General features: G+C 39.4%; 1 protein-coding gene across 3 annotated transcripts in view; it reads left to right on the top strand.

Annotated features, from left to right (window-relative positions):
* septin9b (septin 9b) overlaps positions 1–20,013 on the top strand; it is a 60,590-nt gene that overhangs the window by 27,620 nt on the left and 12,957 nt on the right. Inside the window, exons 1-4 of one of the 3 annotated variants that reach the window (XM_053330951.1) lie at positions 3,154–3,174; positions 15,036–15,221; positions 19,515–19,643; positions 19,763–19,844. In XM_053330951.1, the coding sequence (XP_053186926.1) occupies positions 15,065–15,221; positions 19,515–19,643; positions 19,763–19,844 (368 nt within the window). In that variant the 5' untranslated portion in view covers positions 3,154–3,174; positions 15,036–15,064. Of the gene's footprint in view, positions 1–3,153; positions 3,175–14,301; positions 14,373–15,035; positions 15,222–19,514; positions 19,644–19,762; positions 19,845–20,013 lie in introns of those variants that run through there. The other 2 variants (XM_053330950.1, XM_053330949.1) reach the window with 2 other exon arrangements.

The following is a 20,013-nucleotide window of genomic DNA, read 5'->3' as shown; positions in this document are numbered from 1 at the left end:
ACCAAAATCTGACCAGTTTATCTTCTTTGTGGTCAGCGTTCTAAAAACAGCATGGTGTTTTTACAGTAAAAAGGTGATAACAAAGCAAACACATGCCTGAGTTATTGTAACCTTGATGTAAAATGTGCAAGCTGCGGTCTGGGGAACAAACCTGGAGCAGTAATGTATTTTAATGTCAACATGTGAAGTAGCTGAAGATATATACACAGATTTATCCATCTGCACTGTTAATGTATGTTCAGTGATTCCAACCAGAGGGGGGTTTGGGAGGCCATGTTAGGGTGTTGAGATAAACCATCCTCACTCATCACACACATGCTTTCTCCATTTATACCACAGGGGAGCAGAACAACCACAGAAAAAAACACAACAGGAAGTCTCCAACAGACCCAGCTATCTTCCCTCTCCAGGCCAAGCCAGATGTTCTTCCTCTTTCCTCTTTTCCCTACTGCTCTTCACTCTTGCAACCACTCCCACCACGCTAGCTCACCCCCCACCCCCCACCCCCTTACTCTGCCTCCAACCTCCATCTCTTTTTTCCCCCTTTACCCCCTTCTTTCTCCTTGCTTTCTATGCTTCCTCCAGCTCTCTCCCTCTCTCAGGGAGGATGTGTCACTGAGTCACTCGGTCCACTAAGTCATGGCAATGACTCTTTTAATCTGCTCCATATGTGCTCGACCCTGATTGGGTGGCCCTCAGCAATCAGCCCTGACCTCCAGGCCAATCACAGAGCTCCCCAATGGGGTTCACAGCATGCCAGTCATCACCGTTTATTAGTCTAAAGTTACCTCTTCAGCCCACATGATTTGGTGCAACTGAATGTTTGTTCACTATGTATCAAAGAAGAAAATACTGACACAGTCAGGATTCCTTAATTTTAGATTTGCAGAGAAGGAATAAGCACATGATTTCACTTTTGAAAAATGAGACTCCTTGTTGAGTTTTCTAAATAGAATATTTCAGCACTCTTCAGCTGGTTTCTCAAATCTGTTGACTGGCATTGCTCGTAGCACAAACAGGGGCCTATATTGTGCAGTATATATTTATGAGTTTACATGAAAATTGTCCATTACTGTACGTGCATACACAAACACACATATGCCTAAGACAGTTAACCGTCAATCATGGAATTTAATCTAATTGAATTTATTTACAATAAATCTTTTGCTCAAAGCTGCTTCTTAGGCTCTCAACAGGACCAATAAAATAACATCAATGCTATTCAGCAGACCTCTCCTCCAATCTTTTGGTTCCCACGAGAGGAAATAGCAACTTCAGACCCTGGTAGGTCATGAGTTTCACACTGACAGCATTGTTTATTGTTTAGTAAGAATGATATGGAAAATATTCTCTTTGATAGAAAAGAGATGGTACAGTGGGAATGTGTCATAATTTCTTTCCAGAGCCCTTCAGAGCTATTCTTCAGTTTTTTTTCAGGACAGTGAAAACATTTACTTTTTGTTCTGCTTCCATGTGAGATAAACTTGTGACAGATTTAGGGTCTTGATCACAGAACAAACCCCCAAAAATTGCTGAGAGACAGTGTGTTGCTAGACGTTATTGCGTTTTAATTGCAGTGAATCAATCAATAATCCTGCTAGCAGACTAAATATTAACCAGAAAGATCTGTGCTGAAACTGAGCCCAAGCCCATCTCAGTGCTCACATTGTGAAACCAAGTCTACAGTTATACAATGTGTCTCAAAGAGCAGGAAATATTACGTTGCAAGATATTGACATGAAATGTTTTTTTCAATCTAGACTAATCTCAAGTGCATCTGGTTGCATCGGATCTGTCTTAATGTGAAATCACGCATTAAATCAATTCTACTGCGTGTTTTTTCAGTAGCACACCTGGATGAGTTTTGTTCATTAGACTTGATAAAATGATAACAATAATGAATGTGTGCCAATAGTGTGCAGGAAAGATCACCTTCATTTATGCTTCTGTACATGCATATTCACAGTGAAACCGCAGCCAAGTGTGAAGTTCAGCTCCAGCTCAGACAGGAAGGAAGCATTTGTGCTGAATGTTATGAAAACTTCTCTCAGGCTTTTAGTCTGTATGCTGGTGGAAAAAAAGTACAGTCGCATCAACAAAGGAACAAATTAATCATTCTCCCCCTTCCAGTTGGTCAAGATCAAATCCATTTTATGACCAGAATCTTTCTTTAATCATAGACTCTATTCTTGGAGAATGTATTTTCACATGTCGACTACATTAATGCATTACAGTCGGTGGATCGGTTGTTATAAATGTGAATCTCTGTTGTGGGTGAACCAGGACACAGGAAGTGTACCAGAGTGATATAGATTTCCAGGGAGCATTTGGGTTTTGGAACCACTTTTGTCTGTTTTTCAGCCAGTATTTACTTCAGGGCAGCTTGATTCGCTCAAGTTGTTGTTTTATGAGCATTTTAATATTTCTGCAAGCTTATTTTTTAAGAATGATCACCATTAAATTGCAGAGAAAAAAGAGCTTTTTGTTGTGTGTCTTTAGTCAAGGACTCTTCTTGCTTAAACAGATTTCCTAACATTGCAAATGTTCTTTTTTTAGTCATGGCTTTAATCATAAGTCAGCCACAGTTTTGTGGGATAGAGATGAGTGTGTTTGTTTGTCAGAGAGGAAATAAGAAAGAGAGCCCATGAGGAGCTGGATTGAAGGAGAGAGATGACCAAATGTTTTCAGCCTCCACACACAGACACAATCCAATACCCTCCCATGTGAAACAAAGCAGTGGGAGGGAGAGAGCAGATGGACACACACAAGGACGAAGAAATAAAAAAGGATATTGCCTCTTGACTTATGCTTTCAGGCGTGCACATACATACAGAAGGAAAAAGTTCCTGTATTTGTCCATAAACACACTCCCTCACTGTCCTTCATTTTGATTAAACTGAAACACACACACACACAACTTTTCCTCAAGTGGGTTTACTTAGTCGCACGTGGTTTGAGATAGCCTGCTATGTCCACAATGTTCTCCATTCACTTTCTCTTGAATGAGGGGTGTGGCATGCCAAATGCCTTCCTAGCCACTTGGGGTGGTGGTCACATGACAGTGCTGTGGGCGTGGCAAATGCAGCAGAGTGGGCCTCACCAGCTGGAGCTGTGATTGAGAGGGGAAGAGAGAGGAAAGAGAGAAGAGGAAAGAGAAGAGCAGGGAAGGGTTGGGTGAGTTGATGTCTATGTTTGCTGCGTGCTTTTTGTCTCGAAATGAGAGCTGTGAAATATTTTGGAAAGAGGAGAAAGAGAGGTTAAAGGGGGGAGGGAGAAAGAAACAGAAGGGGGGAGAAATTGATTGGTGCTCTGAGGCTTTTGGTGTCAAAGTTAGTTTGCCAGGTGTCTCGTGTGTGCTGTGTTGAAAAACTTTTTTGAGGCTGAGAGGTAGAGAGTGAGTGTGCTTTTGGCAGGAGATCTGTAGAAAACCTCTAATTTAGCGTTGTACTATCTCATTTCTTTTATTTATTTTTTCTCTATCTCTATCTCTCTCAACTCTATCATTCCCTTTCCCATTGTGCAGGAGTTTGGGGGGTCAGCACGATCACTACTCCCCCTCCTCCTCTCCACACACTCTCCTCCTCCTCTTCCCCTCTCCTATTTCTTTCTCGCTTCCCCTCCCATTGTGTCTTCAGCTCTGGAGCATGCATGGATAATCAATCTGCCATAATGGAACAAACAGAGTATTGACCAATCAGGACAGACCTTATTACTCTTTTTTTAGGTCTCTCTGGTCATGTTTGCTCCTTTAGCCTCAGCTCTCATCACATCAGAAAGAGTTTCGAGGCTGACTTTGATCTAGCGCAGTGAATTAGCTAGGCACTGATGGAGCCAAGCTGTTTTGACATTATTTAATTTTGACAATCCCTTGTGTCTGCTCTTCTTAAGAGGGTTTGTTGCCAAGTTCAAGGAGAGTTGAGGAGTCAAACAGGTCGTTATTCTCTGTGACAGTTTTGCTCTCCCACAGGGACTCCTCTCTTCTCCTAATGCTTGTCAGTTGCTTCTGGTGGGAATCAACCACCTGGTTAGTCACTTAGTTTTAATCTTTTGCCCTGGAAGCATAGTAAAACTTAATATATTTAAAAAGTTGTCTTCTTTGTTTTCAGCGCATCACAAGGTCTACTTATATCCATTGTGCAGTGCATTTGTTGAATAGTCACTTTGTTGGATGCTGCACCCAGAAATCTTAGTCAACTTTTTGACCTCAAAGTAACATTTATTTAACAGTGTGTCATGTTTTTCTAGTCATAAATAAACATTGTGTTTTGTTTTGGCACCTATTCATATTTTGCAAGGTTATGATGGAAGTATATGATGGCCATTTCCATGCTCAATTAAGTTTTATAAGTTGTTGTAACAATTTGTGGGTTGAAATTTAACCTATAAAATCTCCCCAAATTATCATACACTACACCACATTAACACAACAAGACCTTGAGGAACAACATAGAAAATCCTAGCTGTAATTTGGAATCAAAAACTTTCTGATTTCTGCTAGAATTGCATATTTTGTCAATTTGATAGGGATCACTTCTGTTCTGGAAACTGCTCAAAACCCCCTTTTTGTCAGTACACGTAGAAAAGCCTTGCATGCTGTGAATGCCCTGGGCTTCCAGTTAGTGATCGTAAAGTTTTATGAGACTGTGATTATCCCAGAGGTCACACTAGGTCAAAATTGTATACAGTGAGGTCAAAATTCAAAATATGGTCTCACTACAATAAAATGGCTAATGTGGAGACTATGAATACAATCGGTCTCATTGAAGACTCTCAGATTTCAAGTAATACTAAATGACTATATATTTATTAAGACTGTTTAGGGACCCCAGTATGTAGAAATGTTCAAATGCACAGTCTTCTAGAGTAGGCAAAAATAACACATTTGCTATATTCAAAAAATGGCAAGATTTTGCACAAAACTCCATGGGATTAGCATGATGTGGGCATGTCTATAAAGGGGAGACTTGGGGTACCCATAAACCCCATTTTCATTCAGATATCTTGAGGTGAAAAGTCAAGGCACCCCTTTGAAAATGACCATGTCAGTTTTTCCCTCACCGAAATGTAGCCTAAATTTGGAGTGCCAATTACCCCACTTACCAACAAGCTATCATGACAAGGTTGGTACCAGTGGATTCCTGTACGCCTTCCCTTTAGCTTTAAAAGTGAGCCCACTACAGCCTCTGAAAGTAATGTCTGCAGAGGATGCCGACACCCTTAGGGTTAGGAGATTAATGCTCAATTCAAATTTTTTAGTCAGGTCCGATCTTTTTGTAAGTGACATGTATTCAGCTACATAGTGAATACTGTCACAATGTGAAACCTCTTTTTCTCTCATTGAATGAACTGAATCCATTTTCTGGAGCTTACAGAATAGCAAACAATACAACTGATACTACAAATTCCTAATGCTCCATCATATCTGATTTACATAAAGAATTAATATAATAAGCTATGACAATGGATGCCAGTTAAATCCACTCAGCCATTGTTTGCATGTTGCTAATCACATTTACTCACTGATAATATGTAATATGTAATTCAATCAGTGCAGATGGAGAGGTATTTTTTTTCTTGCTCTGATAAAATTAGCCCTAATGATAGTGAGTTATTTTGGGTTGCAGGTGCACTCAAAGATTTTGAACCTGATTTACCCACCGCTGTACAGATTTGCTGTATCCTGTTGTTTCCATCATGTCACACAGTTCAGTGTACGTTTGACCCATATATTTGACCACAGAATGTACGCTGGAGGCAACAGAGCTGAGAGGAGAGGCGTGAATGTGTTTTACAGTAAACAACCACACTGTTCGTCTTTTCCACATTACAGTATGTCTTCATAGACTTTCAGATAATTGTATCCATGTGGAGTCTCATATGCTATCTTCTTTCTGTTCAGTCAGCAAGTTAATAATGTAGTTCTTGTGTTATTGTTTCTGGTTTTCCTCCATCAGCAGTTTTACAGCAGCATATTCTTTCTAAAACCTACTTGACACATAAATAAATACATTTCTGCAGAGAAAAAACCTATAATCTCACTCAAAAAGCTGTCCTGTAGAGTGAGAGGAGACTACTGTAGTGGAAGGATGTTTTTTGTTCTACATTTATGTGGCAGAAGGGAGGAAATCCAACATGTGATGTCTTGTCAGAGAGTCTGAGGTGGTCTCATCTACAGTGCTGTGGCAGTATTATGCCTCAAGCCACTGTGGGTCGTCTGTAAGAGTGTTTTTGAATCTGGGATGATAATTGGAATTTACAGAAACGGGTCTCTGAGTCTTGTCACATTTATTTGTTGTGTGTTATTTTGCAGAAGAATTCCCTTAAAAGAGACATACCAGGTCTAAATTTTTACTATACTATAATACTATATATATATATATATTATCATATTTTAACCCTTACCCCTACTGGAATAACTGCATGGTTTAAAGTTCAAAACACTCAATATTTAACTTAAACTGACCCTTTATGCAGTCCCTGAGTTCATCCTCTGTCTGAAACAGGCCCCCGTCTCTTTAAGGCTTCCTTTCCATCAAGCCAACTCTGTTTATATTTGCCAGTTCTTGAAACGTGCCCATTGGGAGACATCTTGCTGCTCAGGGTGCAACATCAACAAATCATAAAACAAACTATTGTTGTCCTTTCTTGTTTCTTGTTTCTTTCTTGTCCGTACATGCTTAAGTGGAATCAGATCCGAAATATGAGAGTAGACAATATCAACAACCCATATAAGAACCTTAGCAAGAAAGCTACAGAACAGATGGCCATTTAGGGGCAGATCTTAAACTGCAACATACATACTGTTTGAGTTTCATCCTCTGCTATTAACACTTGGATTCATAGATGTAGTTGTAGCTTTTGGAATCCATTGAATAAGACATTATTTTTTCTATATGGGCAGCAGTTTCATTCATTTCCAAGGCTGCAGGCCGTTTCCCTCTCACTGAGGCCCCTAAACAGAATCATTTGACTTTCGATACTGCTTCTGTCCACCCTCATATATCTCCAAACATTAAAATGGTGAACTTATAAAGAGTCCAATGATAAAGCTGTGGTACATTTCATTTGAAACTCACTAGTAAAATTGAGAAATGTCGAAGTCCGCCCAGAACAATGTGATGCTTCTCATTTCCTCTCATTAAGCGCTACACAGCCTTCAGCGATGAAATATTTGAACCAGCCAGCCCCTTTCCCACTTCATATTTGGTGGTTGTGTGATTTACTGCACCATGGGCTCTGTTTGTCCTTTACCCTGTACCAGTTCCCCTACTGCAGCTGTTGATGGGTCTGCGGCTGGACCCTCCTAGTTCCCCTTCCATGTTTCTCAGAAATGTTTGGGCTTTGAGTTACGGCTGTGGTCAGTTAGCCTTAAAGCACTGAAAGCTGCCCAGATCAGCAGGCTCTCACAATGCTACTCGGCACCAACGACTCCCCTGCTGTGTTAGGCTTTGCTTTCTCATTTTCTCAGTTTCTGCTTACAGATATCAATCCAAACTGTGCTCACTCTTGTTGTGTTTTTCAGCATGTTGCTGTTATTGTAGCATTTATCTCACATCTCATCTCTCTCTGGTCATAACCGCACTGACCCCTCCATCTACAGCTCCTTTTCTCGCCCAGTCTTCCTCTCTTCTCACTCTTTCAATCTTTTTGAGGTGTTTTGGGACACGTCATTATCTACGCTACCAGAAGTTTCCATGGGGAGAGCTGTATTTTAAACACAGAGCAAGACCATCTGCTTTGTTCCATGTTAGGCCAAGGGTCGCATTCTCAGTGGGCCAACACAAGGGAGACAAGACTGAAAGATGAAGTGGGCTGGTAGCATTCTTCAGTTCCTTTTCTTAAGTGCCGATGTCTGTTTGTGTCAGCTGTGCCCGTCATCGAGCTCACTGAACCTCATCATCTTACATGGCAGGGAGTTGTTATGATGGAGAAACGCATCTTATTTTTTAATCGTCTTGTTCCGCCTGTTTCAAAGTACAGATGGGGGATTGAGTTAGAGGGATTTCCTCTTGGATGTACATTACAGCCTGCAGTGAGAACCTCCTCCATCCTCCCAGCTCCCCCTCTCTCAACGTCACTCTGTCACTACCTACTGTAAACACACCATCATGTTATCTCCCTCACACAGAGCACAGTGTAGCATTAAGCTACTGACCTTTGCTCCTTTTTAAAAACATTCATACAGTTGACATTGAAGCCAGCTGCAACAGGCAAAACCTGGCATATGCTTTAATAGAGATTTAAGAAATACTCTGTGTATTTAAAACAGATTTCTAAATTGTGGTTGGCTCAGTATCAGGCCATTACAGGGTGTAGACAAAATAATATTAACACCTCCTAGAAAGGGGCTTTGTAGGGAAAGAAAATGTTTGAAGCTGGTACCATTGTAATCATTGCCACAATATTAGCTGGGATGCCAATTAGCCTGTTATATCCTTCTTTTTTCAGTTTAAACTTGTGACTGCCCCAGTGATTTTGGCACAGGCGATTCAAAGTTATGCGATTCTTTGAAAAATATAAATACCAATAGGCTGATTGCAAATTGTGCTACTTGGCATCCAACCCAATATGGCCCACTCTTGTAGTGTTTAGTTCTGATTCTATTAAATGTTTACTTTCTTTTACTGCTTCCCTAAGTGTAGTTCAAGTTTTGATCCAGCATTACAACTTTTTTTTTTCAGTGTCTAAGCTTTTATATCAAATGATGTTAACCTAAAAAAAAAAAAAAAGACCATCTGTTGTAATGACTTGCTGACATGACATGGACACGTTTTTAGTTTTGAAGTTCTGCCTGTGAAATATACCTATAGCTTTAATGATCTGAACTCAAATGTGGATGTTAGCCATATGCTCTGCATAACAGATTGTGTACCTCATTATCACTGTTGGGGGTAAGCCACTACTATTGTGTCATACTGCTTCCCACTAAATTTATTAGTGCCATTGCTCACTACCAGGAAAATAACCAATTAAAATAGAAAATAGTGGTTTATGTTTAAAATAGGATTGAAAATGGTACATTAGTCATGTCTTGCCTGACTGTCTTCATAAATCTAGGCTATAAAATTTATAGACAACATTAAATTACACATATGTTAATCCTGTGTACATGTGACGCATTAATGTCTGTCAGTCAACTCTTGTGCTCATTGTGGATGCTCCATTTATCTCCGCCAGAAGGCAACAGGCATAAAACTTACTGATCTCCTCTAAAGCAACCAAGGGGACATTGGAAATGTCATCTCCGGTTTAAAAAAAAAAACAAGAGAGAGGGGAAAAAATTGTGGACAGAAGATACACACACACACACACACACACACACACACACACACACACACACACACACACACACACACAGGAAAGGGAAAACTGCAACCGAAGAGAAGCAGAGATTCAGCAGTTTTGTAGGAGCCATGTTTTTTAAGAAGTAACAGAGCTTTCAAATAGGGGACAGTATTTAAGAGCTGTCAGTAACAGTGTGAGTTGAAGAACAGACATGATACCTTCTTTTCCCATAGCTCAACTCCCCAAGGAGTGACTGGACAGCTTTTGAGCATTATGCTTAGACAGAGTGAAGGCAAGGAGGAGAAGAAAACCCAAGTACATTGTATAACTACAGGCACCACTACTGGAAAAAAAACCAACAGAATGTGTGGATTTGATACAGAATGGTTTTATCAGTACTTAAGAAAACGAATCATCAAGATTTAGGCATCCCACAAATTTTCTAATCAAAGCCAGCATTGTTTGCTACATGGATGTTATTTGTAGTAAACAACCTCACTCACGACCCACATGACTGAAAATACAATTTAGGCGAGTCCAGTGTGGATCAAAGACCTTTCTTGTCCTTACTGCAGACTTACTGTATGATTAAGGCTGAATCTCTCCATCTGATTATTGATTCTGGTATTCAGATGCGGTGACGCTCATATTATATGCTTGCAACAGAGAACAAGAGAAAGTAATTTATTATTGTTGAGGTCTCATTTCCTTGCAACTGTACCCTACATAACAGCAGCAGGATTTTCCAAACATCTTAAAGGTGGAACAGAAGAGTAACATAAATGCAGGATGTATTAAAACTTTAGGATTTTGTGATGCCAAAAATTGTGTGATGAACTGTTTGAATCCAGAAAACTAATTATGGTCAGCTATATAATCCCCCAACACAGACCAGTTCCTTATGTACAGCGTCAGTCATCAACCACACCATTTAAACAGTTCACTTGCATCAGGGCTAATTACATGCTGGGCATGCCATGAATCATTTCACTGATTTGTTTCTGTCTCTCTCTTTTTTATCCCTTGTTTCTTTCTCTTTCTACAGCACATTTGCCATTCTGATATTGTCATACTAAAACCTTCCTTATTGTATCATTTAAAGCAAGGCTGAAAAGTGGTGAAGGAAACTGAATTTTTTGGTTTTTAGGGGGCTTCTCGAGAAGACAATGAAGGCTTTGTTTCTGGTTGTGGTGTGATTGAGTTTCACTCCATAAACATTAAATGTAGGGTTGGATGTGATGTGCCTGATGGGATTTTAATGAAGGGCTTGTGAATAGAGTGTTGAGTTATGCGTAGATGGAATGGGAAGGGGATTCTCTGTTATAGTGAAACTGAAAATTGTACATTATCTGTTTGAAGGGAAACACTGTGTTAGTTTTCCAGGAGAGTTAGATTACCAGTCAGTTTGAGGAAGGAACAAAGTGGTTTTGATGCTTCAGGATAGTGGTCGTTGAATTCTGTCAGCTGAATGTTTATATGTTACATACTTTTTTCAGTGATGTATTACTTTTCTATGAAGGTCGAGACGAAGCAAGACTGCTGCCTGACAGCAGTTTTGTATGTTTTGGTCTCCGCTGAGCTATATGGACAATTAAGATTAACAAAAATGTATTCTGCTTTTTGTGTTATCAGGGCAACTATATGAATACAGTCTCAAAAACTGCACACAATCGTATGACAACTTTAATCCTGTCTACAATAATGTAATGTAACTGAGAGGCTATATGTGCAGACTTTCAGAAGCTTATCTACCTTTGCAAGAAATACATAAAATTTGTATACTATTGTAGTAATAATCCCTAATTTTGTATTTCACCTGTGTATGGGTTCAATACATACTGTATGTCCTTTAACCCTCTACTACAGCAAGAAAAAGATGTATTAAAACAGTTCCCCTGTGATTTAGTATAGCTCTTCCATAAAGTTTGGGTACTGTTGATAAATTGATTTTTAGAGAGAATGGTGTAACCAAAAAATCTGTGCGGCAGAAGCCAAGATATCCTAGCTTTTAGTTGCTAATTTAAAGAGCCGTTGTCATTTAGACTCTGTTCAACTAGATTGTGTAACTCACTGCATTTCTTTTTATTTGCCTTTCTGAAACATTGACGCGTGTTCCTGGGTTTTACTTTCCATAGTGTAAGACAACTTGGCTTCTACATTGCTATCAGAAGTTGAAACCAGAGTTTCTAGTCGTAAACTCTGCTTACTGTACATCCTTACAGCGTTTGCTCCTCCCTGCACTGTTATTACAGATGTGTGTTTGGGCTGTGAGCCTGTGAACAACTAGGGCTTAGTGTTTCTTAAACGCTGTTAAAAACCATAAATAAATCATCAGGGTTACTGTCAGACTTTTCACAGACTGTGTAGTACTTGTTGCAATGAATAAACTAATCTTCACAAAAAAATAAAAATTTGATGGAGTGCCCCTTTAAGCAACAATCATTTCTAGTGCGGAAGTAAATGCTGTGGTTTTGTCTGCTGCACGCTCATGGGCAAACAGGAAACCATAAGACACATGACAGAACATAATTTTTACTGCATGGGTGGAATACAAGCACTTTGAAACACAGGACAACAGCAATTATTTAGCGTTGCAGAGAATATAGCTTTAACTGTTTTACAGATTACTTAATGCAGACTTTGAACACACAGGGAGATGTTACCTTTAGAAACTATTAATATTTATGTAAATGTTAATGCTGAAACTTGAAATAACCCCCATTCAACTATAAGTGCCCTCATTTGGAGATAAAGGACTCAAGTCATCACTTTGATGGGATCTATCCATTCATGCAAGGGAAAGGCCTGAACTCATCTCCATTCATTAAACATAGCTCTAAAATCAGCTAATCCTCAAGTGCTGCTTTTTCATGTCACGAGGTTTAAAGAAATTAAGCCGATACGTGTATTTATTGGAAGAAATCTTTACTCTTCACATCTGTTTGCAATTGAAGCAGGTTTCATTTGGAGCATTTCTATTGATGAAGCAAGATTAGAAGCAGGCCAAATATATATTTCAATGTGTTTTCTCACTGAGAGGTCAGTTGAGGTTCACTGATCCTTTGCATGGGCTGTTGTGGTTGCAAATGGCAGCCCTTTCACTCGGGTACATGAGGTACAAAAACAAATATACAAAAAAGTAGTGTCTCATCTGAAGCCCTAAGAATGAAAGAGGTTTCATTTGTAAGCAGTGCTGAAATAAAAGTGCTCAGTTGGACCAAATAAGAAGAAGTAAATATCAAAGCAACAGGGTAGTTGTCGGGCTGGGTTACTGCATGTGTTAATGTGTGTTCACTAGGCCTGTGCATTTGCCTCTGCCAGAGTGTGACTGTCTATTCTTAGAGTGCTACACTGTAAACCTGCAGATGGCCTGAGGCTGGAAATGTCATGGTGCACAGGAGGCAGTTAGGCCGTAGACCTGGAAATATTTCATTAGAGCTAATATGCATTCTGTCCTTCAAATGGCTACTAATGTAACTTGGCTCAATGCAAAAGAGTTCAGTAGAGGGTTAGCCAAATGACTCTTTCTAACACTATGCAAACACATCTCACAGGCTAAAGATAAATCGATCCAAATAACTCAGGAACACTGTATCAATTCCAAGGAGCTACATTTCTGTGCCGGGTTTCTTGAGGACAACAGCGCAGCACTAAATCAATTCTAGCCCTCATTCACAGAAGGCTCATATTACAGCGTGGATTAAACTGTATCATTGAATGTTAGGATTGCCCCTTTAACTGATTAAAATCAATGTCCTAGCACAAAGGAAAATCGCCTCTATTTTTAATGAAATCTATTGCGCAAAAATAAGTAATGTTCGGAACATTTACTGACTGATGATGGGCACAGAGGGGATGGATTTTTCTTTTCCCAAGATTAAGCAATGGATTTATTGAGTTTTAGTTAAGCCACATATGGTATCACAGCACGGTTCATCAGTAAATCATAAGCCTGCCTGGGAATTGAAAGTTGAAAAGGCTAAAGTATACGTTGGAGACGGCTAAAGGTGTGGTACACTCTTCCTCGGACTCCAACATTGTAGCTCTTTTGTCTTGTTTGGAAGAGAAGAAAAGGGTATTGAGTTAGAAGATATTTCACATGACCCAGTGATGCACAAAATGGTTTGGCTACTTAAGCTGTAAAGTATGTAGGGTGATGAGGTTGTGATGTTCACATATTGTGTTCCTAAGAAGCGTAAAAATGTAGTAGTGAATGTGATGATCAGATGGTTCATGCTGAGTCCTTATATTATTTAATTAAGAGATGGTTGTACTGGACCTTTTGAAATATACTGTTAACTCACTTTCTAAATGACTGTTTCTGTATTTGTGTGTGTAAGTCCCAGTTGTTGCCATTAAATTAAAAGACCCCACAGTGCTGGAGGGGTTCCATTAAGTGGTTATTAGTTACACTTTTCCTAGGATAAAGTCACAGACAGACAAAGACGGAGGTTTATTTCTTGTGGAAAACTTGCAGTTGTAGTAAAAACTGGAAAATTGATACTAAAATTGATAGCAAGATCTCTTACAACCTCCCACTCTCCCATTTCCCTCCATCACACACTTTCCATCTTATTTGAGCAGAAGAATTGCATTATTTATATTCATATCACCAACAAGCATAAAGGTGCAAAACCATGTTGTATGCAGGCTGTTTGCTGTGTCATGTCAGACTGACAAGTCATGGCTTCTATATTCAGCAACAAAAGCTTATAGATGCTGGTATTATTACTCTCACTTTTCTGTTATTTGAGAAAAATAATAAACCCAGAACAGAGCCTAAACTAATATAGGGTTACTATATCTGTCTGCAGGCTGCTCACCCAGAAATACAGAAGGATATAGGCTGTCCACATTCAGGTTCAGGTATATTTGTCTGTGGTTAGTAATGTCTGTGACTGCAAACCTCACACATCGATACCACAACTCGTTGTCATAGCACAGGAAATGGTTCCTCCTCCTACACTAAGAGCAGTACGAGTCTGTGCTAGCATATTTTGGCGGTTGTCTTGTGTTGTAGTCTTGCTCATTGCAACAGTGCCTTGGCACACGGCCATTGTCTTCTAGCAACTGATCCTCAAATTGAGGTAAGCTGTGATTTGTAGTTGGCAACTCTCTTACAACTGGGTGTGGCCATTTTGTCTTCCTAATTCTTTGATGATTGTTAAATTCGCTTCTTATCTACAGCTGTACTGTTTCACCTTGGTTGCAACTTATATTGACAAGTAACCCACTATTTATTTCTGAAAAGTCTGACAAGAGGCTAACAAGAGGTTGTTACTAGATAAAATTCATATATTTTTAGGATTTAATATAAAGGAGCAGATGTGTTCCTGCTCCCATATGATTTATTATTTAGTTAGTTTACAGTGCACTGGAGTAAAGATTGTTTTTTCTAGTGTGCAAACACATCTATTTGCCTCCCTTGTGGTACAAGTTAAATTTTTACAGATGAGAGATTTTCATCTTTCAAAGTGGTGGTGTAAAAGATGGGTGCTCATAAATGTGGATGTTTCACACAGGAAATGAACAGCTCTTATCAGTACCTTCTATGGTTTACACTGAATGTGGTGTTCTCTTCAGTTAATGTGATTGCACTTTCATATGTGTATCGGGTAATGCAGTTGCTTTTTGAAGTCAGTCCCCACATTTTTATTACCAGTTGAATTAATTGCTTGTAACTTGTTTTTATAACATATACATTGGCATAAATGTGTTTTTCTTTATTTCTTGTTCTGTGCATCCCTCAGGGTCAGAGGTCAATCTGAGCCACGGCAACATGTCTGAATCCGCCAAGCCCCACCAACCCAACCCACAAGGTAAGGGAGAGAAGACCCACAGCAGCGACTTCAGCTATGTTGGCATCGATGCCATACTGGAGCAGATGAGGAGGAAGGCCATGAAACAGGGCTTTGAGCTCAACATCATGGTTGTGGGTGAGTCTGACATGCACATCAGCACCATCATTTAATGAAACAGTGAGTTAGTTTGATTGTTCATCTGCAACTTGGGTCAATGCACAAAACATAGACACGTGCCCAAAAGCAGGAGCATGAGCTACTACAACTGCCACATTAATGAGGGTGTTGCTCGCACCTTTGCTGTCAGAAAGTGTTCAATACCCTTGACATTTCCTGCTTTTGTGGTATTATTTTGTCTCATTAACCCTTGATCTCCCATGAATTACATTCATATGCACCTATTTTGCAATAGCAATGTACCGTCATTAGTAACATTTAGTACCATTACAGGAAGTGGTGTGACAATAGCAGGGTGCAAAGTAGGTGCAAAAGTCAAGCTGAACATTTTCCCTAACCTTAAAGTCAAACTGAAATTAAACTGCTTTTTTTCTTTACTGCAGCATGCAGTAATGTCTGCTCTGTAAATGCTTGTTCCTGTGCTCTCTATCTATCAATCAGATGCCCAAAAGAAGAAATGTACATTGTATTTGTGTTGTACCCCCTACTTTTCCATTATTTTTTCCACTTACATGGCTGGGGTCCTTATTTCAATACAGATGATCATGTGTTCTATCATAGTCGGAGCAGATGGTCACACTGAGCCTGACTGCATCCCACTACAAAACACAGGAGCCTCTGAACAACAACCTCAGGTTCTTATCCAACTTACAAACATGAAAAACATCTAGATAGCTTATTAGCTGCTCAGCTGCAGCACATTGAACAGCATGTAAATTTAGCTGCAAATTTGGACCTTTTAATGTCTGAACTGAACCACGTCATGCTTTAGTTGCCATGAGTAGATTCGTTATAGTGAAAAGGGTTACAAAATGTTTTACCTATTTTTTGGCCAACAAATATGTGGTTAATTCTAAATCATTACATTCTATATAAACATATTATGTCTATGGCAAAAGGTAGCCACCATACTGTGGAATACTGTCAGTGGTATACTGTATGATTGGCTTAGTTGCCTATGAATTCAGCCTGACCTAGAACTTGACAATGATCAAGATTATGACTTCATGTTAGGTTTGGATCAAACTCTAATCACATCTAAATTGACACAGATGTCTCTAACAAGACCTGAGGCTGTAATTGCTTCCAAATGGGTTAGGTTTACAATAGTTTTCAACACTGGAATCAGCAAAAAAGATCAGATGGTATCAACTATGGACATTTCCAATTTAGGCTGCAACATCACAAAAAGCAGAGCAAGGCAAGTCTTTAAGGGTCTGTTGTTCAGACCACAGTCTACAGTTTGACACTTAACTCACACCCTCAATGATGGAGTGACATTAAACAGGAAGTCATACAATATACAACATGCTTAATTTGCACATTCTGTGACATGGAAAATGTATTTTTATTATGTTTATCATGAAACCTCTCCAAATCTTTTATATTGTCTGCAGTTCTTTGATGCAAAAAATCAAAGACATGAAAAGGTGTGTGTGTGTGTCTGTCTGTGTGTGTCTCTGTGTGTGTGTGTGTGTCAAACAAACAAGCACACTTACCCACACTAGAGTGAATAAAAAGAAGCTGTCAGGCAAAGAAAGTGGCATAATGACAGCGATTACTCTGACAAGCTGAAGCACACACTCCTGAGGGCGCACTCACACTTCCTTAGAGAGTTGCAACACAACACACTGCCAATTAGGTGCCACCATCAAGTCTGTCTACACACACACATTCGCACACACACTTATCCATGCATGCAGGCACACATAAAATAGAAAGTTATGCATGTTATTCTCAAAGAAAGGAATATCAAAATGAGTTTTACCTCTCACTGAGCTATAGTGTGCGCAACAAGAGTGTGCTGAAAAACAAGCAATGTCCCGACTGTTTAAGCCTTCACATTTGTTTGGTTCATGTTGTCAGGCCTGGCAGGGAAGTGCTTTGCTCACACAGATCGATGGCATGTCAGCACAACTCCAAGTAGACATCTAAGCAACATCACAAACAATGATTCGTTGCATATGGGCTGATGGAGTTCTTCAAAAGAGGCATAATAGCTTAATATATGTTTGGGAATGAAGTGAAAGAGTAAGACAATTTTTGTGAGAAAGTGATGGCAGTGCAATGTGCGTCAGTGAATATTTATTTGTGGGAACAAACAAAGTAAAGCAAAAGTCAAACAACATTGTCTTTAATCTTTCTCAGATGTGCATCTCAGACGTGCATTCTTGTTGCAGGCAACCTGCATTTCTACATAACGGTGACATGTATCCACTTGTAGTGCTCTAACACCTCAAAGATAAATTAAACTTATGTCATAAAAAATATATAACTCTGGGTTGTGAAATAACACCAGGGTACGATGAAATAGAAGTTTACAATAGAAAAGATGACTAAGATGAAGTTATGGTTGATTGTTAGCAGGAAATTTGACATACAGTACCATAGCAACGTATCTAGTTCCTTTGGGTAATGTGTGAGCAAATGCTTGCCTAACACCTCACTGGAGTCATATTTCTCACTACAAGGCCAGTATTGACCTGTCTTTTACGTTTGGCCTATCAAATCCCAAGAAGAAAATAATCTAAATCCCTTTGTTTAACAGATGTTTGACTGTCTTTTCTCACTCTTCAGACACTGGGTTGCATGAGATTGTATAGAATACAGTTAGATCTCTTCTCTTTGTTTTCTCCAGTAACCAAAGATGAACTTTTTTTATTTGGTGGCTACACAGGGTAGAAATAAGAAATGTCAAAAACAGAGCATCTTTGTGACTCAAAGATTCTGTCTGGTAAATGAGTTGTCTCTTGGATGGCTAGTGAGGACGTGAAAGGTTAGAGCAGCTGTGGCCTTGGCTCTGTCCCTTGTGGTCTCCTCTGAGATGCATTTACCTAATCCCTGCCCTCAGCTAGCTGACCTTTTGATTCCCACCATGAAGTGAGGGCAGTCAGGGCGTCTCATTGTGAGTGTGAATGAGCAAATGTCTGCGTGTGTGCTTGTGAATTCATGTGACTGAGTTGACTGCATGTAAAGTGTCTATAAAAGAGCGTGTGTGACAAAGAGGGTGTTGGTATAAGCTGGCCTGGGAGTCACACTGTGCCTGGCAGCTTGGCAATGCTCTACACGCCACAGTGGATGTCCATAAGGGCTGTGAACAAAGGGCGGGAGGGAAATACAGAGAAATTAAGTGACAACTTTTTGTTTGGTTTCTGAATATTTCAAAACAACACAAAGCCACATTTTTTTCATTGATATGTTTTTTGTTTTTTTAACAAGCTAACATGTGTCCACTCCAGTGGATGCTATCTTTCTGTTGTTCTGATGGAACTTATTTTCTGTGTTTCTAAGAACTAAACAAACACAGTTCTACAAATGCACGAACACCATGAAACCAAAGTTCCCTGTAGGCATCTGTAGCCTGTAGATATCCTCTGATTGGTTTGATCTTTTCCTGGAAAATTCAAACGAGATGGATGAAGTGTGTGACTCTTGTGTTAATTAATACGAATGTAATGAAACTACAAAAATGTTGCACATCCTGATAATGATGCATTATGCAAAGGAATATTACAACATTATTATAATTTAAAGTATTGTTTGGCTACATTTGGTTATTGGCTACATGAAAACAAAGATGAGTATAGGGTAAGGTTTTCACCATATACACCTTGATGCGTGGTATCCACTTTGGTATACAGATTTACATTCAGCCCCAAAAGCGCAGCCAAATCATCTTAAACAAATGTAATCCTCTCTTCACATTTAATCAGAAAATGATTATTCTGGTTTAGTCAGTTCTTCTTGTTTGGGACAAATTTTCTGATTACTGTACAATATATCAAAAATACAATGACTTTGAAAGGTAGAAACTGTGTATTAATCTTGAGGAAATTCATCCCCTGGTGGTTTTGATTCAACGACGTATCTTTAAAAGTGGCTTTGAAATGGCTTTTGAATATTTGTCTCCAGTTGGTATGTGTGTGGTCGAAAGAATCTGTCCTCTTGGCTTCCACAGCTGGCTCGTCTGACCCTGCAGTTGTCCTGCTATTGTCACGGTCCATTAACACACACACGCACACGCACACGCACACACACACGATACAATCCATACATTAGGGCTGATGTCAAGCGTAAATTCATTCTCATTGTTTTAAAATCCTAGAAGAAACTTTTGTATTTGGGTTGAATGAGACCTTTGTTGTCAACAAGTTTGCCCCTGTGACTCTTAAGAGTTAAAACCAGTAGTGAATGAGTTCTCAGTTTCTGTAACCATTGTGTCTGTTTGTGTTTGTGTCTTTTCCTGAGCAGGACAAAGTGGCCTTGGGAAGTCCACTTTGATGAACACACTGTTCAAGTCCAAGGTGAGCCGTAAGTCAGTTCAGCCCAATTCGGAGGAGAGGATCCCTAAAACTGTCGAGATCAAGTCCATCAGTCACGGTAGGCCAACGGTAGCCTGTTATTCTTAATATGTGTGTCTCTTGTTGCTCTATTATACTGATAATTGTATTTGTGTGTGTCCAAAGGAAATACTAACAAAATAACTTTTCTCTGTGCAGATATTGAGGAGAAAGGAGTGAGGATGAAGCTGACAGTAATTGACACTCCTGGCTTTGGGGATCAGATCAACAATGAAAACTGGTGAGCTGAGGTTACTTCATCTAAAGGCCTTAGTAGCTGTTGGAAAAGTCACTACCTTCATTACAGTTATAGGGTTACTTACCAGTATCCAATCTACATGATTATCAAAGTTAATTCAGTTTTATCAAAATGCTATTAGAATATTTTTCTTGTATTATTTAATTTATAC

This window comes from Scomber japonicus, chromosome 2 (assembly GCF_027409825.1).
Source record: "Scomber japonicus isolate fScoJap1 chromosome 2, fScoJap1.pri, whole genome shotgun sequence".
NCBI classification, from domain to species: domain Eukaryota; kingdom Metazoa; phylum Chordata; class Actinopteri; order Scombriformes; family Scombridae; genus Scomber; species Scomber japonicus.
Note: the sequence above shows the minus strand (reverse complement) of the source record. Positions and strands in the feature narration are given on the sequence as shown.